This window comes from Peromyscus eremicus, chromosome 9, assembly GCF_949786415.1.
Source record: "Peromyscus eremicus chromosome 9, PerEre_H2_v1, whole genome shotgun sequence".
Lineage (NCBI taxonomy): Eukaryota > Metazoa > Chordata > Mammalia > Rodentia > Cricetidae > Peromyscus > Peromyscus eremicus.
In genome coordinates this window covers 111,483,171-111,510,875 of record NC_081425.1, presented here as the reverse complement: position 1 = coordinate 111,510,875, position 27,705 = coordinate 111,483,171, and the positions used below count along the sequence as shown (strand labels likewise).

General features: G+C 37.9%; 1 protein-coding gene across 9 annotated transcripts in view; it reads right to left on the bottom strand.

The window, feature by feature from the left end:
* The window catches only part of Cfap20dc (CFAP20 domain containing), a 240,785-nt gene that overhangs the window by 163,545 nt on the left and 49,535 nt on the right, over positions 1-27,705 (bottom strand). For 2 of the 9 annotated variants that reach the window (XM_059274242.1, XM_059274243.1), the window contains one exon: positions 26,763-27,004. The exons of the other annotated variants lie outside the window; for them this stretch is intronic. In XM_059274242.1, the coding sequence (XP_059130225.1) occupies positions 26,763-26,845 (83 nt within the window). In that variant the 5' untranslated portion in view covers positions 26,846-27,004. The remainder of the gene's footprint in view (positions 1-26,762; positions 27,005-27,705) is intronic. 9 annotated transcript variants of the gene reach the window in all.

Genomic DNA, 27,705 nt, shown 5'->3' with positions numbered 1-27,705 from the left:
CTTAGTGGTCAGAGTGCCCAGGAAAAATCCTCAGTCTAAAGCTGCTGCAGTTATTATTCAAATTCTGCCATAATACAATCAAAGTTCACATTTTTATAGAATTTGTCTATATGTCTAATTCTGGCATTCTATTGTTCCTTGGTCATATAACATTATAGTGGCTCTCCATGAGCTAAGTTTTCTAAGAGATGGAGGTCCTAAAACCTCATACTTTTATCATTTTTCCACTCCATACTTTGCTTATCAGTATGTCTCTATGTAGGACAGAGTTGTATGCCACGTAGTTGTTTGAGTGTACAGTGGGAAGAGCCTTGTAATCTGTGCTGTGGCCAACTCCTCTAGTCCACTGGATCTTGTTGACCTTTTTGAATTTACTTAGTTTTGAATATCTTGTTCCTGTGTAAGTACAGGGATAGATGTTTCAAGAATGTCTCATAGTCTCATGAAGAGACCTCTGGCTTCTTTATGTGTCACAACCTCCAAGGCGTAAGGAAGACCTTCAAGTAGAAAAGTATATCTCCCTCAAAGCAAACAGGGGGCAGGATAGTATGTTCAGGACTTTCCTGGATGCGCTTAGAAGTAGCATTCCTGGGAGAAGGCATGAATGATTCATAAGGAATTTAAAATTTAAAATGGCATTTAAAATGTTTTAGTAACCTAGAATTACTTTGATGTGAGACATATCTTCTCCCAGCAGCACAGATCTACTCCTGAGAAGATAATGGGCAATGAAGACACTCCATATGGAGTTTGTTTTCTTCTTGGCAAAACTGGCCTACTGGGCAAGAAACTCCCCTTGCCTCAACTGCTGACAGTAAGTATGCTGTCCAATCTGGACAAGCGGGACACAAAGAAAAGTGACTATTGAACTTTGCTAAAACAGGGTAGGACAGCCTTTCAAAATTTCCTGCTTCTGAAAAATGTCTGTGAGATATTCTAGACTTATAAGCCAAAGTTGGATGCCCCAATATTACAGAGAAAACTTGGGTAACTGTCCAGGCAGCGAGCTGTTTCTGCCATTCCTTGCATTTTTGGAACTCGTTTGTTTACACTTCTTGCTTCCTCAGGTAATACTATTTTCCTTCTCAGGTCTTTGATGGGGTTGAAGACTGGATAGTTACAGTCACAATCCTCCCTAATCTTAGCTAAGAGCATATCAGGTACAAAACTTAGATTCTTCAGGAAAGGACAACAGCTAGAGGAATCTCTATAAAGACTGCCAATTACTTATGGTCTTGATGTCTAGAATGTATTCCTTACTTTGTTATTGTTCTTGTTATATGTAGTTTCCATTTTTGTTAAAATTATTACCTTTACTTCCTTCTGGACAATACATGTTAACAGTTTTTATTGTATATAGCTTTTACTAGGTTAGGATTAGAACTTTCCTTTTAATTTTAGAGAACCCTCTCCCTAGCCCCACTCTGCTTTTATATAATTATTAAAGTTCTGGGATGCTTATATATATGTGCTAGAAATTAACCTAAAATCTTGTGCATGCTAAGCAGGCACTCTATCACTCTGCTACACCCCTTCATTCCTATTTTACTATTGGTATCTTTTAATGTACAAAGTTGACTTGAAAATCATATCCTGTTTACAGAACAGTATGAAGTATCACATATAAAGACATGTCTGCCCTTTGCATTTGTTATGTGGCTGCTTTTGATCAGCATAACTTCTGACTTTCAGGAAGGCCTGTTCTCATTACATGCTTTTATTTTCCACATTCCAAAAAATAAAAATTAAAAAAATCCTTGCCTAATATAAACTTGTAAGCACACATTTCTGTTTCTTTTGGGATCTTTCAAAACTTACCATTTTGCACTTATCCTATGAACCACCCCAAATTAGTTTCTCTGTGTTATATGAGATGGGGCAGAGTAATTGTCTTTTTCTTTTTTTCTTTCTTCTCTCTCTCTCTCTCTCTCTCTCTCCCTCCCTCCCTCCCTTCCTCCTTCCCTTTCTTTCTTTCTCTTTCTTTCTTTTTTCTTTTTCCTTTCTTCTTTCTTTCTTTCTTCCTTTCTCTTTCTTTCTCTTTCTTTCTCTCTTTCTCTCTTTCTTTCTTTCTTTCTTTCTTTCTTTCTTTCTTTCTTTCTTTCTTTCTTTCTTTCTGTTTTCAGTTGTCCCACTACCATTTCTTCAACTTTCTTTCCTCATGGAAATTCCATGGCCCTCTGTTGAAAATGTATTGACCATATTACTCTATTCTATTTTCTACTGCTATAATGAAATGTTGAAGCTGGGTAACTTTATTTTAAAAGGTTTATGTAACTTTATTTTAAATGAGGTTTATTAGCTTAAATAATTATGGGTGCTCAAAGGCCTAGTATCTGCATCAGCTCAGCTGTGCTAAGGGCCGCATTGTAGATGGAGGATGACATTACAATATCAGGAGTGGATATAGGAGGACAATTGCATTTTGAGAGAGGAGGCCAGAGAACAATTTAGGAACTGGACTCACTCTCTGAACAACTCACACTTGCAAAAACTCAAGGTTCCTCAAAATCTACCTTAATTTGTTTGAAGGCAACATCTGAAATGACCTAAGCTCTTCCCACAAGACCACTGTGGAGGCCCACAAAAGGTTTTCTAGTGAGATATAAGCTTGCTTTACCCAGCAGAGCTGCATTACAAGATTGCTTGACTATGTACATGGTTTCTAGGTGACTGGAAGGGTCTACACTTGGCTCTACCCCTTGGCATTCCTATAAATAGCCCTTTAGAAAAGACAGAAGGGGCCAGTGGATAAAGATCCAGGCCATCCAAAGGCTATCCTGTGTTTCTAACTGTTTAATCTCCTCTCTATCCTTCTATCTAAATCTCTTATCCATCACTCCTCAAGAGTACCCTGGGGTAAAATGTGGGAGCCGGTCTCTCAGCTGGTCTTCCATAGATGGCACCAGGAACATGGACCAGGGAGTTTGCAAAAAGAGTGTCAGGGGTGTCATGGGTATAAGGAAGCGTGCCTGATAAGGAATTAAAAATAAAGGTGATGCTATTTTATTCTTGGGTATGAAAGTAAGGCTCTGGAATGCCGAAGTTGAACGTGAGTGAGGCTACAGTGTACATTTCTCTCTATCTAGGTTTCTTTCTTTTTTTCTCTCTCTTAATTTCTATCTATAAAAATTAAGAAAAAATATAAGGTAGAATATAGGAATATAGTGTAAGAAGAAATTTAGAATAAGAGTAGAATTAGGAATATTGGGTAAAAAGAAACTTCGAGTAAGGTAGAATAACGTGAGCAACAAGACAGAGGAACTATGTCCTTGATTTCCAACTATGGGGCTATGAACACAAACTCCTGGGGAAGAATCAGAGAAAATGTATCAAAGATGAGAAAAACAGGCAGAAAAAGATACTCGTGGAAGCTTTTGGCCTGTGGATAGCTTAGCTTTAAGCCCTGAGTGGCAGGGGAAAAAAAATTTCCCTGAGGTAGACAAAGGAGGAATTGAAAGACTTAAAAAACTTAGTAATCTTTCTCTAAAAAACTGAAAGCTTTTCAGGTTTTCATTCTCTGATCTTTTTTGTTCCTATAAGGGCAAAATTAGATTCACCTGGAAATAACATCTATCAGTATGGGAAAATCGCCAGTAATTGCTCTAAGAAAAAACAAAAATTCTCTTGGAAACATAGCAAATCCTCTTTGCTAGTTCTGCCTCTCTTTCAAGCCAGTAAAAACAGCAGCCAGAATCCTCTGCGGCCAGAGCCTACACCCAAGAAAGTGCAGGACCCAGGCAAGGGCTGCTAGTGTGGAAGCAGTTACAGGAGAAACTGAGCCTTGGCTAAGGCATCAGGGACTCTACATCTTGGGGGAGAGGAGAAGCAGGGACAATCAGAGAACCTATCCGGGGGAAAAAAAATCTTACTGAAAAAGTTTTATTTCAAGAACTTTCACTGACCCAGTAAAGCAGGGGAGGAAAGGTTCAGGAAGTTTTCACTTCCGGCAACAAGCACCTGTCTGAGTGCACATGGACAGGCACGATCTGTTCCAGGGACGGTGCCAAATGAAAAGCTTAATCTTGACTTAAAAACCTCCTGTGATAAAATAGCAGAAACTTGATTTTGCCTGTGTGAACGAAACCTGGGGAGTAATGGCCACCACTGGCTGCAGCTGAGTTTTCTCCCAGACCCAGAAAGGCAACCTGGAAAATGTAGTTCAAAAAGTAGCTTGGGAAATGCAGTGACAATATAGAGAAAGGAAGTTTGAGAAGTGAAGTCTGTAACAGAGATGCCAATACTACACTGCCCCAAAACTCAGTTTTGTTTTTTTCCAGCTCAAAATGCTATTTTTTCCACAAGCTTTATTAGCCTGTCTCCAGGGAATGAGAAACAGGCAAACAGCTTGCCTGTCAGGAGGCAATAAAAATGCTAATATCATTTGTCAACAAGCCATTTTGTTCCCTTTAGAAAACAAGGGAAAGTGGTCCTTACACTGGGAAATTCCTTCAGGTATGGAAAAAAACTTACTGGATTGAGTTGTGCTAAAAATGCAAGAGGGAAATATTGGCATCATTAAAAATGCACATAGTAATCTTAAGAAGTAGCTTTAAAAATTAAAAAGAGGGAATTTTACCCAATTTTACCCTCAGTTAAGCTTAGAGCCACTGATAAATTAGGCTCTGACTTCAAACTCTCAAGAAAACTTTCAGAATGCTATCAAAGCTCACTATAAACTCTGAACTTTAGAAATGATTTGCGTACTTCCTGTCTTAATAGTTCATTTAAAAAATCTCTTCTAAAAGAGTCCCATAGAGTTTGCTTTTGAATGTAAGTTAGTTCTGTTAAGAGATTCTTCTAGATGCATGCTAAAGTTTATAAAGTAGTTCTATAAAGTTTTCTCTTGAATATAAGAAAGTAAAAAGTATAAATATTTAATGTAAAAAGTGTAAATATTGAATGTAAAAAGTATAAATGTTGAATGTAGTTTGTAAAAAGTGTATAGTGATGTTCATATTAGAATTGTTTTTATTACTCTATCAATATTTGTCTAGTCTGGACAAATTAGATAACATTAATTTTTAAATGATAAACCAAACCAATCACATTAGAAGCATCTTGAAGTTTTTTATTACTCTTTTACCTTCAGATACATTTGAATACTTTTTATGATAGCTTAGAATATATTTTATGATTTCAGTGGCCCTTGGAAAACTTAAGTGAAAGTGTCATAATTTTAGGGGAGCTTTTCTGTCTTCTTCCCAGTAGTTTCCATTCTTTCTGTTTCTGTTTGGAAAGGGGTAGGCCTCCCACAAAGGGAAAGCCTCCTACAATCAAGTGAGTTTGTAAAAGTGTCTTTATAATTAGCATGGGGTTTGTGTTTACTTGAGCAGATACTTTGAAATGATTTAAAATGACTGTTTTCTCCTGGGAATCAAAACTGTCTCTTGAAAGTTTTATTGAACATCTGTTAGGAGAGAGTTTTGATCCAGGAAAAGGACTTGGTGCAGCTAAGACTGCTGTGATCACCTTACATTCATTCCAATAAGGATATTCCATCTTTATTATCCTCTACTCCTTTATTAGGAGGTGGGGCAGCTATGGAGATCGCTGTGGATGTTTGTAAGCTCAGTAGGAACCTGGCCCAGAGCTGAGTTAAGCTCTGTACCCCCTCTTTCCAGAGGCTGATAGTCAAAGAAGGGCAACTTTCTTCTTGATAACTTCTTGAATGTATGCATGTAAAATTAATCATGAAGAATGACCTAAGACAGGCACAGTCTATCTGAGGGGACTAGGGGCCCTTTTAATGTCAAGAAAGGGGAATTGTGGATGCCCACAAAGTTTTCTGAGTGAGATCTAAGCTTGCTTTATCCAGCAGAGCTTCATTTGAGGATTGCTGCATGGTTTCTAGATAATTGAAAGGGTCTACTTTTGGCTGAACTGGGGTAGGTCTTTTGCTCCACCCCTTGGCATTCTTTATAAACAGTCCTTTGGAAGAGACAGAAGGGGCCAGTGGATAAGGATCCAGGCCCTCCCAAGGCTATCCTGTGTTTCTGTTTATTTCCCCTCTTTCCTTCTATCTAAATCTCTTATCCCTCTCTCCTCAGGAGTACCCTGGGGTAAAATGTGGAAGCTGTTCTCCTAGCTGGACTCCCACAGACCACATTATCTCCCAAAACTCTAGTTTGGGGGAGGGGAGAGCGGTCATGCTATACAGGAAATTCTGGAGGAAGCACTACATTCAAGTGACACTACACAAGCATATGTGTGGATCTATTTTTGGACTATTCTTTGACCAACAATATTTTCAGTATTCATTTGGGTTTTTTTTCCTTATATCAACAACATACTCTTTTTATTACTACAGATTAATAGTAAGTCTGGTTTTGTTCAAAGCTTGTTTAGTCTTTGCTTTTCTATGCAGTTGAAAATCTGGTTATATTTAAAATTAAGTTTATTGGCTATATTAAATTAAATCTAAAAGTCAGTTTGGAAAAATAATATTGAGTTTTCCAATCTAGTCATGAGAAATACAGGTTCATCACTTAGAATTTGTCTAATTTTTCTCATATTGTTTGTTGTTTGCATTTTATAAATTGTGTACATTTTAAAAAAAATATTTCCAGATATTTGGAACTTTACTTCTTGCACTATTGGAAATGATATTTGTAATTTGATTTTGTGGTCATTTGCCACTGTTATAGAGGGATCGATTTATGTTTGTATGCAGACCTTGTTATTAGACATTGCTTCATTCATTCGTGGTTCAGTCACTGTTCTGCATGTCTGATTTGCTAAATAATTATGTCATCTGTGTATAAAGACTTTTTGGTTCTGCTTTTTCACTCTTTACACTTCTCTTTCATTTTGTGCTATTATTACATGAGTGTGAGAATTTTTACAGTTACAGTTATGAACAGGAAAGAATGGGGCTATCTAAATCCATGTCATGTGTACAACCAGCCTACCATTTCCACAAAGCTGCTCATCTACTCCTCTCAATAATTCTATGAAATGAGACTCAGGATTCACTGCTTACCACTGTAGTGAGGGGCTCAGAGACATTGAGGAGCCTGATGAAGGTCTCACAGCTAGGACGTGTTATAGCCAGGAATTCTAAAGCTGAAAATGGTAAGTCAAGAGGAAAAGGCAAAACTATTTACAAGTCAATTTGACAATTCTTGAAAACAGCAGTTGCCTAGTATCTCAAGTGCCATGGCCAAAAACAACTTGGGAAGAAACAGGTTTATTTTAGCTTACAGTTCCATATCAAAGTCCAACATGAAGGGGTGTCAGGGTAGGAACTCAAGGCAAGAACCTGGAGGAAGGAACTGAAACAGCCAATAAATGAATGCTGCTTTTTTGCTTTTGTGGCTTGCTCAGCCTGCTTTCTTATATACCTTGGACAGTCTGGCACCACCCACAATGAGCTGGCCTATCCACATCAGCCATTAATTAAGAAATTCTTCCACAGACTTGTCCACAGGCCAATATTGTGTGGGCATTTTCTCAACTGGGGTTCCCCCTTCCCAAATAATTCTAGAACATTTGAATCTGTGTTTCTAAAATTATGAGTGCATATGAGGAAGGGAGAAGGCAGCAGGCAGGTAATTGTTTACTTTACTATTACAGAATTCTTGAAAAGAAGAGAGGCTAGGCCAAAGCTACTTGTAAATATGACTATTCATTTGACAAACACACTGTATTTACAACAGGAAAATTCCTAACTGAAGTATGCTTCTCCAGAGAATCCTCTGATCTGTCTAGAACCACTTATGTAAACAAAGTAGAGCTTATGGGAGCGAGGCCCTTTGTATTCAAAACACATAAGCATAAACATACAAACTGCCCAAACATTTCTCTTTGGCAAGAGATGCTCCCAAGGATACTGCTTGGAGAGTTCATTTGTTAAATCTGAGTAAAGTACATTTAGAAAGACTGGAAAGTTGGGGCAGTGACTAGAGTTCTCGTCTCAAGACTTATATCCTTCAACTTATAAGTAAACATCAATATTTGCTGAGGTCTCTCACTCTTGTGAGACTTTGGAAATCCAATATATTTTGGGTTATTCTTATAAATCCAGCTATGTGTGCACCCTCTTTCGGAAGCACATCCCTAAATAGAATATGAAATGTGGAAATAAGTGGGTATCTTGAGAAGTGATTCCATTGAGCAGGACTAGGGAATCATGAGAGTAAGAGCCAAGGAGGAGCTCAATGTAAGACCCTGTGTAAGAGCTCAATGTAAGAGCCAATGTAAGAACGAAGGAGGAAAGCTCAATGCTAACACTGTTCTATCAAGGCCTCTGGATACAGGTAAGGAAGCATTTTCAATGCCAACATTATTCCACCACAGCCTCTGAAGACAGATTCATAATGCTTATAGAATGCATTACTTTAAGGAACAGAAGGAACACACAGCCACATATTTCCAGCCCCCAAAGTTGAAGGGGCACCTCTGGGGACCTTAGCATCCAACTGTATCCACCTGAGCAAGCTTGCAACCACACTGCTTAGCAGAGTCCCTTACCATGTCCAGACTGTATGACATGGTCGGGACATTGGAGGAACTGCAATGATTACAACAGCAGCATGCTTACTGCATATTAAACATATTCATGCTATTATTTTCATAGTTTTGCATCTCTACTTCTCTGAGAAATCCCCTTCTCTCTGTATTGCCAACTGAAATTATATTCATCCATTAGAATTTATTTTGAAATGCCATGTCCTTTTAGATGGCATCCTAGATTTCCAGATTCAAGTCAATCCCGTTTCTCTTTGACTTACTGCAGTGTATTTTTTTTTTTTACTTCTATTACTATGGTTTTCATTTCCCCTCTGATCTACATCAGCGACTATCCTCCATTTTATAGGCAATAAAAGGATGGAAATCTTGTATTTCTATAAGTGAGTAACATGTAGTTCCATGTGTTTGAGTTTTTCCACTTGACACTCATGTTTTAATTGCATTTAAAGGGGTTACAGAATTTGGCATTATTATAGCGTTAGAGAACGCACTCACTTTAACTTCCCCAGAGATGTTTGTTCTGAAGGGCTCAGCAATTTGCCAAGTTCCCAGTGTTCAAGTATAATAGGGTAGGCTTCTTTAATTTGGGGGGAAAGACTCCATTATCAACACTGGTTTAAGTTGGTTACAGTTTTCAAAAAGTACAAGTTAGTTTTTAGTTATGAGTTTAGACTATCTACTACCAACTAACTGTAGCAGAAATATGTCATACAGGGGGATGGGAAGATGGCTTAGCCACTAATGTGCTTGCTGGGAGAATATAAGGGCATGAGTTTGAATCCGCAATGGGTGTGGTTGTGTGTCTATAATCCTAGCACATGGGGGAGGGCAGAGATCAGCAGATCTCTGGAGCTTGCTGGCCAGCCAGTATGGACATCTGGTAAGCAATGGATTTGGAGGAATCCTATCACAAAAGATAAGGTAAAAATGTTTGAGGAAGACACTCACCATCAATCTCTGGCCTCTACACACATGCACTCATTTACACACACAATAAACACATAGAAACATGGCATACTTGTTCTTTTTAATGATTTTGAAGCAAGATTTTCTGGGTTCAAATACTGGCTTAATCATGTATTATTTGGACAATAGTGGAAAATCATTCAATCTCCATGCTTTAATTTCTTTACTTGTAAAATATAGACAGTGGTCAGAATCTACAGGACTGTTGTTGGGACTGCAATAGAGAATATGTGAAAAATGACTGGAGTGGCCTGACCCAAACGAAACTTTCGAAAGCCTAACCTTCACTGAGTTGCTTATCTGTGGATTATTTAGTAAGCTCTGTGGATTGGGGGTTTTAAGTTTTCTAATAACTAACTTTAAGTAGATCATTCATGTCTACAAAGCCTTCTATTAGTGACCCATTCTCTGTAATGAAAAGTGTAAACACTTTGGATTTTAAGCCATGGCATCTTTTATTCTGCTGTGATGAATTCATGGTTAAAATAAGTAGTGTAGATGTCACTATTGGTTGCCACCTTCACTGTGTCTCCGGTATGCCCGTGAGGGCTATATCTGGTTAGGATGGTTCTTACCAAGATGGTTCAGGGGTTTTAATTAATTTCATTTAATTTACTTGATGAGCTTTCTCTTTTAAAGCCTTACTAAAATTATGTGTTTGTTCAACTATTTACTGAGCACTTCCTCAGTGCCAAACACAGAGTAGATAAGGAGGCCAGCACTGAACAATACAATGTTTCTGTTCTTATAAAGCATGTGTTTTACCAGGGAAAATAGTAAGAAGTAAAAGAAATTATATAGTGTGTTGTCACCGAACAAGTGCTATGAGAAAATAAAGAAGGCAGCAGAGTGGTGTGAGTGGGAGCACTGTTTCTGCAGTCACTTAGGTCAGGCCTCTCACACAAGATGGCAAACACTGGACAGAGTGCAATGAAGAGCAGGCAGGAAACACACACACACACACACACACACACACACACACACACACACACACCCCTACCAGAGGGAAAGAACTTTCCGATAGAATTTATGAAAATGTAACAGAGTTGTTGCTCTGGCACAGTAGATCTTTCCTTGCATCCAATACAGGTATTAAGAGAGGTGATTCACTGGGGTGTGAGGCTCAACAGGAAGCATACAACAGGCACCCAGCATGAGCGTCACCCTCACAGAGGCTAGGGTTCACGTCACACAAAGCAGATCACTTAGATCTAGCCACTGTGGGGAGAATCTCCAAAAGATCATGTGCCTAGCTATGGACTAGGCCTTGAAATGTTACAGTAGCTTATCTACTGTCTGCAAAAATCAATATGCAAACCTTCCCCAACTCATAATCAAGAGCTGTTGGTTTTGGAGGAAAACAAAATCATGTGCTAAGCGTAAATGGTTCTGAAAGCAAGCTGAGTTGCTACTTTAAAAAAAATTAAAATTAGTCATTCATGAGAGAAAGAATATAAATGCCTATGTGTGACTACTTCAAAGCTTCATTATGTGAATGCGCTTTTGGGGGGCAATTTAGTTGCTCTAAGGAATTCTGCTTGTAAAGCAGCTCTTCACTTGTAATATAGGCTTGATTTTCATCACTTAAAATCTCCTGTGACCTAACCAAAAAAAAAAAAAAAAGAAAAAGAAAGAAGAAACAGTGGCATTAGTCCTCTTGTGCCTAAAGATGTATTAAAAATATATATGTAAGTTAAAACACTGCTATAACCTCAAGCAAGCACTCATAGTTAAGGGTTAGCAGTAAGATTAAAAAAATGTAATGAAAGCATGTTGAGAAAAAAATGGGGAGTTGACAGGAAAATCAACCTAATGTGTAATAATATTCCAGTGATCAGCAGGTATATAGCTCTCCAAGCTATGGTCATTAACGACATTCATTCCAAACTTAACATGAAGATTTACAAACCACTTGAAAAAGAGAATTACTTTTCAATTCAGTCTTCAGTTCATTTTCATATCATCGTCTTTGACTGACAATTTTTTTTCACACTAGCAAGCTCAGTAAGAATTGAGTAAATGGAAGCAACCTTTCAGCATGGCAGATCTACCCATTTACTCAGTTATCTTTGACTTTTCTTCTCTATGTGCAATCAAGTCCAGCCATTGGTGAATGCTCACTTCAGGTTAGAATGAATTTGCAGAACTAATGCCAGACTTCTGAAGACTGAATTCATTTATTATAATCATTTGTTCTTGAAGCTAAAATGGTTTTTATGACTTTGATTTTTTTTATTATGATTTAAAAATTACCAACTTTGAATACACATTTTAGTATAAGGAATAGTGAGATTGCAAAATAGCATTTTCAAATACATGGCATCATGTTTATTCTGTAGTAATATGGCTATGACGTGAAATTTAAAGGCCAGTTTAGACAAATTTATAAATGGTTTTATTAAATAAAAAACATGGAGCCAAATATAGGGGTGAAAGCTTTAGAGATCAGAGAAATTAGGAAAAGCCACCAGCCAACCTTACCTCACCAACTCTGCAGCTTCCAAATGTGAGCTACTTGCTGTCGTCTACCCACGTCTTTATATGCCTTGCTTTTCTGCCCTCTCATTGGCTCTTAGCTAAGTTACCTCACTTCCTTGTCACTGTCTATCTGTACAGACCTCCAGGTCTCTACGGTTGGTACTGGGATTAAAGGCGTGTATCACCAAGCTTGGCTCTGTTCCCTAGGATGGCCTTGAATACACAGAGACCCTGCCTGCTAAGTGATCGATTAAGGGCATGTGCTGTCTGACTCTGTTTACTTAAAATGGCTGGCCTTTTCCCCCTGATCTCCAGGCAAGCTTTATTTATCAAAGCACATATAAAATCACCACATTTCAGTACAAATAAAATACCACCACCTTTCCCCTTTTTTGGTCTAATAAAAATAAAAAAATTTTTAAAAGTTATAAGAAAAACTATACACAATAACTAACTATTTACAATATATATAAACAACAAATACATCAACAATGTCTATTCCGTTCGCATTTGACAAATTCAGAGATAATATTCCATTATCCTATTTTGGTGAGTCCAAAATGTACCTAATTCACTTTGTATCCTAACTTATATTACCAATAGAAAACTATCTTATGATGTCTATCAAATTTATACTCTTAACACCTTTGTGAGTTTCTTTTCTGAATTTCTTAACAAGGGAAATTGAAACTACAACTATCTAATCTTAAGAAGGAAATAATATTACCTAGTAAAACAGAAGTACAAACAAGTGACTTCCAAAAAAAAAAAAAATGTGAGTTGACAGAAAAAGCCAGCTGCCTGGACAGTTACCTGAGGTTTCTCTGCATGTTGGGGCATCATCTTTGGCCTACAGGCTTAGGATATCTCACAGACTCATTTGTGAAGCAGGATGTACACAAGGCCTACAGATTGATCTCACATTCGGTGTGAGTCTTCCATGTACCAGATAACTTGAATTCTGCCAGTGTCCTGTCATGATTCAGGATTTTAAATTCTGAAAATTGCTGGTGTTTCTGGAATTCAGCTGCCCATTCTTCTCTGCTTGTGGGTGGCTTCATCTCAGCAGGCCAGTAAAAAATAGGTCCATCTTTATCCAATTATTCTAATTCTATTCAGTTAACATGAGGGCTTTTATTTTGTTAGGTTTCTCTGGATACCTTCTACTGAAGTTTAAACTCACTGAGCACTCTTTGTCCTTCATAGAAAAGAGAAACAATTCTGCTTTGCATGCTTTACTGGAACATGATGTAGCCCTTGTTCCTTCTTGTTTTTGTTTTTGTTGTTGTTGTTGTTTATTTGTTTCCACCATCAAGGGAAGCAAGGGCAAGAATTTAAGGCAGGAACTTGAAGCACAAACACGGAGGAATGACTCTTATGGGCTTGCTCCCAGGCTCCTGTTCAGCTACCTCTCTTATACAGCCCAGGTCCACCTGTCTTGGTGGTACAGCCAACAGTAGTCTGGACCCACCTACATCATTGCAATAAAGAAATGCCCCACATACATAACTATAGGACGATCTGATGGAAGTAATTCTTCAACTGAAGTTACTCCTTCCCAAGTGTGTCAAGTTGACAGGCAAGATTAGCCATAAGGGAAAATATTTGGTTTTTTACTATTAATTATCCTAATTTGTGGAGTCTCTATCATAAATATATGTTGGGCTTCATCATAGTTCATCTGATGGTATTGAAGTAGTCATAGTTTTTGCTCTTTCTATCAGAAGGGTTACCTAACTTCAATATCATGAAGAAAACAAGCATGGCCTCAGAGACCAGTGGGATATGAAACCATCGAATACAAGTGAGAATAGGGGCAGAGGGAAGAGACACAGGGAAGAAACACTATGTGAAGTAGTAACAGCCTGAAACACTACCACGTGATTGAAACATTAATTATACATACAAAAACTTGAAAACTCCATGTATAATGAATTAAAAACAAGGCAGGAAGATAAAGAGTTTAAGGATAACCCGGGCTCTACAGTAACGTCCAGGCCAACCTAGGTCACACAATGAGATCCTGTTTCAAAATTGAAAAACAAAAAACCAAAATTTTTTTATAAAGAAAAAAATGAAGAGCATAAAATGGTAATTATTAACCTCTGTTTAGGATTACAACACATAAGGACATAATTTGTATAACAATAATAGCACAAAGGAGGGGAGAGAAAACGGAATAGATTTTATATACCACTGAAATTAAGTTAACACAACACAAGATAGTTATAAATTGAGGTTTTTAAATACAGTATCCAAGATATTTAGAGGAAACTGACCTTCCTTATATCTTTTGTTTTGGGCTTTTAGTTTCAGAAATAGATGTTGCTACTGTTCTAACCCATCCTGTTTGTGATAACTTATTAGCACAGTATGAGGAAACTAAGACAGTGGGTTTCATTTATTCTCTATTAAAGCAAATGCCCTAGAAACTGTTTCATGACACACACGGGCTAGTGCATGGCATTCACTGTGCTTTACAAGTGAGCCTGAGCACACTAGCAAATGTGAAAGATGTTATAAGCCTCGGACATTATTTCTTATTTGTCAGTTTTAATTTATTGGCTTTTCTTCTTTCTACAAAAACATTTGTTTTCAAACAATATTCACCTTCCTTAGAGAAGCTAGAGTAGAGTATAATCTGATCACTTAAAAAATAATCACCTCTAATATAAAAGAGTTCAAATTATAGACATTTATACCACACATTCTCTTACCTTCCAGACATGTTTTGCCATTGATCTTTGCCTTTATTTTGGAAAGTAACCTTCCAGCTTTCTAACCTTTTGTTGTTATGTAGAAACAGGACATTGCTTGTTCCATTTATTTAACCATTCTGTTTAAATGAATAGTACTACCTTAAAAGATCACTCTTCAAAAGGTATAGTTAAAAAGTATTTGGTGATAAAGGTACATTTTTTAACAAACCACAAACCAGCTATATTCCCAATTGTCTATATTAGAGTACTGCACAAACTCTGATTATTAAAGACTTCCAATTATCAGGAATTTCAAAAACTTGAAAATTTTGTTTCCCAAAAGTGGAAATATGTCAGTATCCAAAAAGAGAAATCTGTCAAATGTCCTTAAATATCTTGAATATTTACTGTTCAGATATTTCTCTTTTTTTTCATTTCTACTTTCCTGAATATATAAATAAAGATGATTTTGACTCCTTAGAAAATGTATACATTCTCTTGTTCTATTTTTACATGATAATCTTACCCCTCTTAAAATGGATGCTATTTCACAAGTACACAAACAGAGGGAATGTTCATTGTGACACTAACTTCAGATAGAGGGAAAGTACGGTAGTCTACCACATGGATCTAAATGAGCTAAACCATACTCCTGAAATATACGACAGCTATTAAAAAGAATGGGACAGGTTACTACATGGTAACATAGAAAGATTCCCAAGACCGGTGAGGTAAAAAGCATTGTTGTCATCACCAAACCAACTGCCAGAGAGTATGAACATTAGGATTATATTTGTGAATAAAAGGGAGTGTGTTGGGATGTGATCTACATGCATAAGTAATCTCTGGAGCCGTTTACAAAAATGTTAATACCTGTTTTTTGGAAAGTGATTGTAACTTTTCTTATTAAAGACATGCATATGTTATAATATAATATAATATAATATAATATAATATCATATCATATCATATCATATCATATCATATAATATAATATGATTTGGAATGTTTTAAGCCCCTAAGATCAAAGCATCGATTAATGCTAACTATTTATTTGAAATAAAACTCACTAAAAATACATAGGATATTAACAAGGAATGTTTCAAAAGATTCTTTAGAATCTGAGGCTTTAAAAAGACTCTGTAGATCCCAGGAGGAAACTGCAGAAAGGCCCCTGCACCAGGGCCAAAGCCATGTGCAGAATCAATAGACTAGCCTTTGAGCTGGGAACACAACAATTTACTTACAGTGGCTTATTGAGTACTTAGTTCAATAGGAGTGGACATTTTGTCAATATCATTCTAATGGATGCTACGGGTGACAGTTCAGTGCTATAATATACAAACTGGAAGGCTAGATGGTAAAAATTTATATGTCCCCCAAGCCAGGAGATGACCATTTGTAGAGGATCTACAGAAAAACTTCAAAACTTGCTTACTGCAAGGCCACTGATTTCTTTGGATGCTATAGATTGTATTAATGTTAGCCCACTGGTGTCATTTTTATGATATTTTATCTTATAATTTTTTAAGAAAATAAAAGGTGAAATTAGAAAGCTTTCCTTTTAGTATGGATTAGGCTAGAAACTTATCAACACAAATTACATTTTCCAGTTAGCTTAGACAATATAAAAAACTCACTAGCTGAGCAGGATTCTATTGGTCTGAAGTAAGTTTGAAATTTGAAGATAAATTCAGTCCTTCAGATCTAGAGCAAATTCATAAGTTCCCCACATGAAGCTACAATGTTTACACAAGTTATATAAGCATTGCTCCTTTAACCAAATGTTCAGGGAGACAGCAAGCTTACTCTACAGCTGAAGTATAAAACAGTATCTTTACTGCTGTGGATATCATTCTGTATAAATAAAACACTGATTGGCCAGTGGCCAGGAAGGAAGTATAGGTGGGACAAGGAGAGAGGAGAATTCTGGGAAGTGGAAGGCTGAGTCAGAGAGACTGCCAGCCGCCGCCATGACAAACAGCATGTGAAGATGCCGGAAAGCCACAAGCCTTGTGGCAAGGTATAGATTTATAGAAATGGGTTAATTTAAGATATAAGAATGGTTAGCAAGAAGCCTGCCATGGCCATACAGTTTGTAAGCAATATAAGTCTCTGTGTTTACTTGGTCGGGTCTGAGTGGCTGTGGGACTGGTGGGTGAGAGAGATTTGTCCTGACTGTGGGCCAGGCAGGAAAACTCCAGCTACACTTTACGTTTGATTTCTCAAGAATTTCTTGTTTTCTCTTTTCTCTAAATTGGATTTCCAAACTACTTTTACAAGATTCTGGGAGAAAGTTAAGTGTGAATTCAAGCACAACATGGAGTTGCACGCCTTTAATCCCAGCATTTGGGAGGGAGGCAAAGGCAGGTGAATATCTGTGAGTTTGAGGTCTGCCTGGTCAACATAGTGGATTCCAGGAGAGCCAGGACTACATAGAGAGACGTTATCTCAAAACAAAAACAAAAATGAGCAAACAAACAAAAAACTCTGAAAAGTGTGCATTCAAATATCTTCTAGAGGCCTTTAAATGCCAGGAGCTCCTAAGTTCTCTTTAAAACAACAAAACAAAACAAAAATAATAGGGACCACATCTACTCTGCCATATTTTAAATATTAACTACATGTGGATAAAATAATTTAGATCTCTAGCCATGATTTATTTCTTAAACTCTATACTGTTTTTCTGATATTTTCCCTGGATATTTCTACAGATAATGAAGTGAATAAAAAAAATCCTTAATTATCTGCTGTTACTGTTCCTCAGTGGCTCAAATCAGAAACCTATCATTTCTGACTCACATTTCCTCTTTGAAAAATCTACCAGTTCCAGGTTGATCCAGTCATTTCTCTATTTCAGGCCAGGTGCCATGTTTTCTAACCCATATAGCTTCCCAGCTGATCTTCCTTTTTTCATTCTTATTCCTGCATCTCTCAAATCATTAACTTTAATGACATACACAGTGGCCATCTTAAATAAACACTTGATGAGAATGGCTTAATTTAGTTGCTTCACATAGCCTTCAGAACAGAATCTAAATTCCTAACTCACAGAGACCTATAAATTGCCTAGTCTCATTCAATAGGTCTCATTCCCAAAGCCAAGGACCTTGCAGGAACAGAATTCACTTCCCAAGGCTCAAATGAAGAGATTATCATGAAATAATGTGTTGCAGATGTATGGGGAGGTTTGGCAAAAATGAAAAAGCACAGTGAGGTATCCCCCAAATAGTGACTGTGAAGTCAATACCATTCCCCAAATGTAGAGGGGCAGAGGAGGAGGTACATGAGTCACAGTATCGAGTTCTCATCAGAAGGATCATGAGCAGGAATTCTAAAACAGAGAAAGAAGCCCCTGACTTTCCCTCTTCTTGCCCTCTGACCCCTTGGCTCTTCTCATAGTCCTGAGGTCAGAGTCTGTCTGACTAATAAAGTATGAGTAGAGGCAGGAGAGGACCACCTCCCAGGCTCAGAGCAAATGGGAGATGGCAGCAGAGTATAAGGTGTGTGAATAGAGCCTGGCCAGCATGCATGCCAATCTCGTTGGTGCTCCTGCACCAACTGGTGCCACACGGCCCTCCTGATCCACACCTGGTGCGTTCTTATAACAAGATTTCCAACTCTCTACTTTGTGAGTGCTTCTGCCATCCATTCGACACAGTACTAGTTTTTCCTGATCCTTTAAGTCTTGTTTTGTTTTATGACAGGGTCTCATATAGTCCAGCCTGACCTGGAATTCACTCTGTAGGCAAGGACTATCTTGTATTTCTGATCCTCCTGCCTCCATCCCCCAAGTGCTGGAATTACAAGTATGTCATCATGCATGGCTTCCCTTCAAGTCTTAATGTAAATCTTCACAACTAAGAATTATCTAAGAATTACCTTTCCAGTTAGTCTTTGTCTGTTTTCTTCTGATCACTTGTCACCATCTATTTATCATGCTACTTTATTTATTTGCTTTTCTATTTTCTATTCCAGGATACTAAGGCAGTGACTTCTGTACAGCAAATGCCTGTCATTCAGTAAGTGCTCAGTTGAACATCAGTTGAATAACGTTGCCCAGATCATATGTCAGAATTGTAATGCTGTGTATGGAGACCATGTATTTAAAGAAATATAATAATCTGTATAATTCTGAGGCAGCAATTAAGAAAACTTACTTAATCTTTATTTTTCTACATAGCATGATTTTATCTAAGAAAACATCCAAGCCTTTATATAAAGATTTGCACTGATAGATACTCCATTCTTTGATCATTTAAAAGGAAAATATCTAGTGTGGCCCTGGTACTTTAAAACTGAATACTTGAATCCTCTGAAGGCAAGTCTTATGCTCATTTCTTTCACTATTGTTCCTATGGCAATAACATAACCCCACCTGTTTGGGTCTTGGTGCTAGAATATCACTCGTTCTGACATTGTTTTTAGTTGAGGGAAGAGAACAAAGTGACAGGGAGTACTCTAGAGGACAGCAACACTTGACTGTGGGAGCATGTGCTTGATGAGGGGTCGGCCCTGCAAAGCACAGTCTGCAGACAATGGCAACAACACTTCCACACAGCTATATTTGAACTCCCAAGTGTATCTCTCATTTCTTGTTAAGACCATCAACTCCACTTCCTGCTTGGTATCTAAAGTCTGTCGATACCATCTTAAGTGGTAGCATTTCAGGCACTTGTGAAAAAAGTCAACTATCAACCTGAGATGCCTGATATTCTGAGTCATATTATATTTGCTACCTAGTGGAATGCCTTCACAAAGGTGAGATTTAATATCTTGTCCTCATGTTTTTCTTTCTTCCTTTTATGGAAAAATCAATATTAGAAAAAATCCACTTGAAGAAAACTCTGTCTTTTTTAAAACTCATAATCCTGGACAGCAAATAGCTTCTATCCAAAGTTCCAGCATCAAATGACTGGGAGTGATGGTCTAGAAGGCTCTGTTAAAAAGGACTTCAAGGCTGACGTGACTCACTGGAGGTCTTCCAGGGACATCCACGAGGAAGTGTGGTGGTTCTGAGGCACATTCATCTGTCACTGCCACGGCTGAAAGCACGACACGTAGTACAACACACTGTGTCTAGGCTAGCTGAATGTATATGCTCCACAAGCCTCTCACCACTGAGTCTAGAACATGCCCATCCCTGTTCCTGAGCTAGCTTCCTCCTACAGTCAAGGAACCCTCAGGACTTGAACAGAAGGCTATCCTAGAAGTTACTGGGATGAGTACATGAAGGAGAGTGGAAGAAAAGATGTCCAAAAATCAAAGCACATTGAGTGCAGATCAGATAGTGCGGCTTGGCCTTGATTCTCAGTAGCACCCATGTGCGAATGAGAGAGGAAGGTCTGAGCCAAGGAGGTGCTAAAGCCGAGTATGGACATCTGGGAGAAACTCTGACCACAGGCACTAGGCTCATCATGTTGCTGCAGGTAATGCCCAATGACTCATCTGGATACTGTGTTTACACAATTCTTTCCAGAACGAACTAGGTGACATTAAATTGTCTATAAGCTGTCTGTAGGGCAGGGCAGAGAAGGGGTGGGTGGAGGACCAGTCTGCTCTGGCACCAGGGCAGCTCATTGGTTAAAGGCAGATGCTGCCAAGCATGAGGACATGAGTTCTATTCCTGGAACCCACATGGTGGAAGGAAAGAAGTCATTCCCACAAGTTGTTCTGTGACTCCACAAATGTGACATGGCACATGGCACCCCCCCCCCACAACAGACACACAACAAATAAATATTAAAAATATAAATCCAGCTGAAGAACTAACCCCAAATGCATAAGTCACAGTGCAGAAACATACAAAACATGAAAAATCAGGGCAGCATCACCCCACTGAAAATGACCAATTCCACAGTAAAAACAAGTTAGATGAAAACCCAGACAAAAAGCGTAAAGGAATGATTATAAGAATGTTCAATAAAATCAGAGCACATGAATGAACTCTTGAATTCAAGAAAACAAATAACAGATGCTTGGGAGGATTGGGGGCTGGACCTTTATAAGCTGCTGATGAGAATTGTAAATCAGGCAGTATGAAATCAGTATGGAGGTACTACCATATGTGTGGTTATATTCCTGAAGGAGTCTAGCTCAGCACAGAGATCCTTGTGCATCCATGTTTATTGCAGCCCTATTAACAATACTTATGATGCCAGTCTAGGTATCCATCAACAGATGAGGGATAAAGCAAATGTGGTATACATACTACATAGCAGAGTTTTATTCAGCCATAAAAAGTAAAATTATTTTGTTTGTACAAAAATGGATACAACTGGAGATTATCATATTAAGCAAAATAAGGCAGGCTCAAAAATTTAATATTACTCCTTTTCTCATTTGTCGATTCTAGGTTTTACACACACACACACACACACACACACACACACACACACACATGTGCATGCATATGGTGCAACATGAAAGTAGAAGCAAAGCTGGAGGAAGAAAGGGGAATACCAGGAGAGGAGTAGTCTTAGAGGAGAGGGGTGTGTATGATCAAAGAACTTGATTTACTTGTCTGAAAATGTCCTTATAAAACTCAGTGTACAATGATCATAAAAAACAACACAAAAGCTCATCAAATGTGAGGACCTACAGGGGTTGTCTGTGCAATGAAATGGTATTTAATATGAAAATTTCTATAATGAAAACCAAGAGATTAACAAATTAAAATGAAAACATGATCAATTCAAATGGAGAAAAAATTCACTTTAGCTGAGTCACATTTTTAGAACCTCTTTCTGTGACAATGGTTTAGACTACAGTGATAACAACTAACAACCCTCAGCTTAATGTAACATCAACTGTTATTTTTTGTTCATACTTCATGCCATGGAAGCAAGGGGAGAATCCACTATTCTAGTAACTCCTGGCCCCAGATTGGTACGTTTCCATACTCAGGAGCACTGAGAAGGAGATGGTGAATGGTAACACTAATTTCTAATGTTTCCACAAGAACAGACATATGCCATATCATGCTCTCATCTCAACTGTGACAAATGTGACTCTTCTGTTTGTAAGCTAATCAGTTGATGGTAATTTGTTATAGTAGTTTAATCAGTCAAGATACTATTTTTGTACCCTCACTTAAGACCTAAAAGAAACATACAGCTAAAATACTGAGCCTTCATTATTTCTAACCTTTAGTTTCTTTCATTAAATCACATTTTTATAATTTAAAAATACTTGCCATTTTAGTAAGATTTTAAAATTATACTGTAAATAAGCCTGAAAGAAAAAAATAATAATTTTCCAAGAGAACATCAACACTGTATTTCCAAGTGTTTGGATATTTCTGTCAAGGGTTATAGTAAAACTTTCAGAGAGTACTCATTATAAAGTAATTAAATTATTTATATTTTACAACCATCTTTCCCAACTAATGTAATAGAAGATTAGTATATTATATTACAATAAGACTAATTGTAAAATACATGTAATATATAGATAAAACTTTAGCACACTTTCAAGTCTTTCACGACTGAAATCAGAAACAGAAATTTACATTGTAGCTTTTTTCTTCCGTAGATTTACTCTTTTTGCTTACATTTATTTTTGTGTGTATATGCACCTTTAGACCCTAAGCCATCATGCCAGCTCTATAGATTTACTCTTATTAGAATGAGAACTATCTGAAAAGTTGAGTTGATGGTGCCTGAGTCACATGGAATCAAGGTCATTCTTGCATAACTGGCTTTCGCTCTACAGCAGGAAGACAGTATATCCCATACACACAGAAAGCAAATACACAACATTAGAGCAAGGAAGTTAAGGTTTTAAGGAAGAACATGCCATTTTTAGAATTTTGCTAATGATGATTACATTTTAAATCCTTCCTAGAGTTTTGCTAGATACAGCATTCCTCATTTCCTGTCTTTAGGAAGTGTTCAGAATTGCTGAAGTATGCAATGAGGACACCACAAGTTCATGATCAAAGTTTTCAAGTTTCATTAATAAACTTTTCTAAATATTTCCACTTTGCCCAAGAAATGTAAAATTGTGAAATATAAATTTCCATTCCATGATGAATCTATGAAAATGAACTTGTGATGGGAAAGTTTGAGTTGCATGTGACTGTCAACAAAATAAACAACTTATTTTGCATTTCACAAGTGATTATTTTTCAACAGTGGAAGCAAATTAATTTTTATAGTTTATGTAAACATAAATAGCAGCAAAGTCTTTCTGGCCAAGAAAAGTGTTTTAAAAATTAATGCTTACCATCAATAACTTCATCTGGCTATGAATAGAGAATAAGCCATTTACTTATCTATTATTAGCAAGCACAGGAAAGAAGCACATGATACAGCAGAAAAGGAAAGAACTATGACCTCCAACAAAGGAGGCAGTTTCAAAACTAGATAATCCTATGGATGAAGGATAAAAAAACCCACAATAAATGAAAATAATCTTTATAAAGAAGAATTCCCAAATGGCTGAGAGGGGCTTGTGGCACTAAATGATAGCATGTAATAAAGCCAGGAGTACAAGGCATGCATTCTGTGTGCTGACAGTGCCTTGAAAACAGAACTGCAGCCGTGAACAGCTCCTGCAGAGAGGTCCTGGGAGGATGAGATAGTTGATGAAGAAATTAACAACTCCAAAGAGACAGAAATACATATTGGCAAAGTCAATCAAGGTAGAAATGCCTTTAAATGGCCCTGTTGCCGGAGAGGATCCAGCCTCCTCCACGGAGATGTGAGGTGCAGCAGAGCTCTTTGGCCACTGCACTTCTTCCCAAGGATGATTAGTGAACTGCAGCTGGGATTTTATATGTGGACAAAAGGTGTCACATCTGCCTGACTGCTATAGGCCATAAACAGCTGGAGCAGGGTCACTGCATCTAGCATCACACAGGAACCAAGCCCTGCACGTGTGTGTGTGTGTGTGGGGGGAGACAGCTCTCACTTGCCTAAGATGCTCTGGTCGGCTCTTCTATGACCTCTTTCCGACCTGTGGTCGCAGTTCAAATGCTCCTCTTCGGCGGCCTCCTCCTCAGCACTCTTTGGAAGTGAGCTTTGGGTACACTCCCTCACTATCGCTGCATTTGCTTCTTAACTCTGACTGTGGGTTCTGCTTTCCTAAAATGAATTTTCTTTAAACCTCTTTTCTCCCTAGCAGAACACAAACTGAGAGATTTTGCTTTCCTGGATGTTCTGGTCTTTTGCATTCTTTCTCTGAACCTCGTATTCTACCCTTCTGCCATGTGAGTGCTTACACATGGCATATTTTAATCTCTTCCTCTTCTCTAGCTTCCTGTTCCCCACAGCTGCCAAGATTTACAGCTTGCTCACATTTTCTCCTTCAGGTACTAGTAAAATTTTCCTTAAGTGTCCTTTCCAGTCTAGATTTTAGATGCTCTTAATGAGACTAAGAACCTCATAAAAGAGAATCTTGTTATCATGGCGTAACTGGTTCCACATTGTTAGGCACGGTATACAGGATACACTTCCCTATCAAAGCATTGTAAACTTGTTTCCTTACACCCATAATGGGTAAAATACAATTCAGATCCAGGGATCTGATGCTCTCTTCTGGCCTCTGCAGGCATACATACATAGACATACACATGCACAAACATATACACATAAATATATATATATTTTTTTTTGGTTTTTTGAGACAGGGTTTCTCTGTGTAGCTTTGCGCCTTTCCTGGAACCCACTTGGTAGCCCAGGCTGGCCTTGAACTCACAGAGATCCGCCTGCCTCTGCCTCCCGAGTGCTGGGATTAAAGGCGTGCGCCACCACCGCCCGGCCACATAAATATTTTTAAAGAACACTCTGACCATGATTCAGAATACATTTGCTAAAGCCCCTATGCACTCTGAAGCAGGATCCCAGTAGTATGGTAAACTGAAATCTAGACTTAATTACCTCCAGTTCTAGGATAAGAATGCTATTGAACTTCTGCGGTATCTTCTCCAATTATGTGTGTGATGAATTTTCAATATACTCATATTTGCTTCCCTTATCTTTCCTTTTTCTACCTTTCCTTAAAAACAAAATTATGTAACTATGGAGAAAAAAACAAGGACACACCCAGTTGTGTGTATACAAATGTGTGTATACATGTGTATACAGACAATCAGGTCACTGTGGCTTGGTCCTTCTCTTGGCATGTAGTGGTTTCCTGATTCTCAGCTTCCTTACAGATGGCTGAGCCTGGAGTGTGATGGCTAGATAAAGTGGGGCATTACCAAGTCTTTCATCTGATAAGAATTCTATGAAGCAGAGAAAAACCAGTGCCATTATCCTCTTTTTTTTAAAAACGAAACTGCAGCGCACGAAGGAAGTTAAGTAACTTGCCCAAGGCAGCACACAAATTAGTGTCAGAGAATTCAAGTATTTAAAACTAGAGCTGTTCTACTCGGCAGAAATACAGCCTCTCCCTTCTTCAGTGTTTGCCATACACATTTTATCCAGGTATATTATATATCTGAATTGCACTTTATGTATATGCATTTCTAGGCACCTCAATAAGCCAGTAAATATACTTTCCAATTATGTTTTTTGAATTGTCAACTTTTTAAATGATAACAAATGTTTCAAACATGAAATTATCAAGAAGAGAAGGGAAGTGATGAGTGGAAGCAAAGAATGAGAACAGCTTCAATGACTTTGAGTAAAGAGCCAAAAGATTAAAAAATTAAACAGTAATCATGGGGCGGGAAAGTCCTTCCTGGCAGACAGGTCTGTCTCTTTGCCTTTCTTGTACAGCAGGGGGAGCTCTGGTACCATGAGAGGTGACAGGATGCCTTTCCCTCTGCAAAGGAATCCAATCTACTCCAAGATTCTCCATTTTCTTTTGCATTTCCAACTGGTCTCCTTTTGATTTTGAAACAGTTTCCTCCGTGATCCCAGACCCTTCTGGCTGCACAACCTATACCTCTTCTCTCTGGATTGACAAGGGTTACTACCCTCACTGCACAGCCTTGTGAGGCCACTTTGAAGAGAATATTAGGAGAGAGAGTTGCACAAGGCAGCCTGCCTTCCTCTGTACCATCACATGAAAGATTTTCTCCATCCACCAAATCAATGTTTTAGACTGAAAACTCCTCTGCACCTGAAAATTTTCCCAAACAACTACACCAAGTCTTCATGTTTTCAACTGTAATTCAGCAGAAACTGTTGTCAATAATTTCCCATCAAAACATTATTCTAGAAATTGAAATGAAAATTTTATTTAAAACAAGAATTAATTACAACATTTCTAAAATTAGGCTGATTTTGAATAGGAAACATTAGGGGAATCTACTATTGGTATTTTCCTAAACCACCATAATCTAGCTGCATTCAAAACGCTCATCCTTCTACTCACGAGTAAGTGCAGCCCTCCCCCCTTTCCAAAGAAGCTTCTTTTTACAACAGTAGAGACTATCACTGCACTACAACTGGTAAACATAAAGGGATGCTCAAACCCAGCTGTTACACCTACAATGCAACCCTTGCACTTAAGGCTCAGGAAAAACCATGGAAGAGGAGATGTAAAGTGTAAGCCAGAGAGCCAGTGTTGCTAGACAGTGTCTTCTAGACATGACAGGCTGTTCCCAGGGAATTTCAATGCTATGGTTACTTAAATAAGACCTGCATAATGACAACACTAATGAATATGTCAATGCAGGAGGGGAAATTTCACACGGCCTTACTCCTAGATGAAGAGCTATAGGCAATCTAAGGTTGCTGAGAGAAGGAGAATCAATTTTCTCTGGAGAGGAGCTTATCAAATTCCAAGTCATCAGCCCTAAATGCACTGTATATACAAGCAACACTAAATGGATTCAGTAAATTTTGTGTGTGAGTCTGAGTGTCTATGCATACATATATAGGTAACTAATAATTAAAGAAGAGGTCTTGAATTTGAGAAGGAATAGAAGGGACATGGGAAGAGTTGCACCATGGAGAGGGAGGGAAATGTTGTAAATATAGTACTCAAGTATGCAATTCTCAAACTAACAAATTTAAATTAAAAAAGCATTTCTAAAGTTCATCTTCAAGTCAAGCTTACATTATGTACTATGACTGTAATTACTGCTTCTCTGTATCATCCTCCCTGAGTGATAACAGACTAGGTTAAAAATTTATTCTAGGAATGTAAATGAAAGTTGGTTTGGGATAGGCAGACTAAGTAGAATAGATTGCTTACAGAACGTAGGAGGCCTCAGCTCGTCCTGGGGAAGTGGAGTAGGGGAGAATTTGCTCTTTGCCTGTTTTTGGATGGGGCATCATTCTTCTTCCTTGGGACTTGGAGTCAAGATTTGAACTAAAGCTTCAAATGACAGATTTCCTAGTTCCTAGGTCTTTCAGTCATAGTGTATCACCAGCCCTCCAGATTCTCCAACTTGCTTTGTATGGCTTATAGGACTTCTCTGTGTCCATCACTGTATCCTGTAAGTTTATAAGCCAAAGTCAGAAGCCATATAATAAATATAAAACATACACACACACAGTTCTGTTTCTCTGGACAACCTAGAGTCATATAATTATTATTTTTATGGTAATTTGTTGGCTATAAATGAATCAAAACTATATTTATTTAAATTAGTTCTTTCCTCAGTAACACCAAATATTGTTTTATTAGCTAAGCAATAAGGATCATTTTCAAACTTATTTATGCAAATAAATTTTACTTACTAAAAACTGTTTTGTTGTTTATACCCAAACCAACAACCAAACAACAACAAAAACAGCAACAAAGCTGTTGTTTTAACAGCTATGGCTTATTCCAATTGTAAAAAATGAGAAAAAGCTGTTATGCAGAAAAATTTTATTTACCTTATTAACATATCTTGAATAAGTTTCTCAGGCCAGGCTATATAAATATATTTACTCACTGCCTACTATATCCTAGGCCAAAGAAACAAATGACAGCAAAAGTTGGTCTGAAACTGTCAACTACTGATTTATAAAGACGACAAGGAGCTAGTCCCAGAGTGTAAATCAGTTTTGTCACCAGGCACACATTTCCTAACAAGAAGTTTTCAAGGAGAAAAGTGTTGTATTACGCCGTGGCCCACCTTCTGTATCTCATTGGGACGGCCAGTTTGAACAGCATTCTTCTATGATGTTAGGCACTCTCATATGTTATT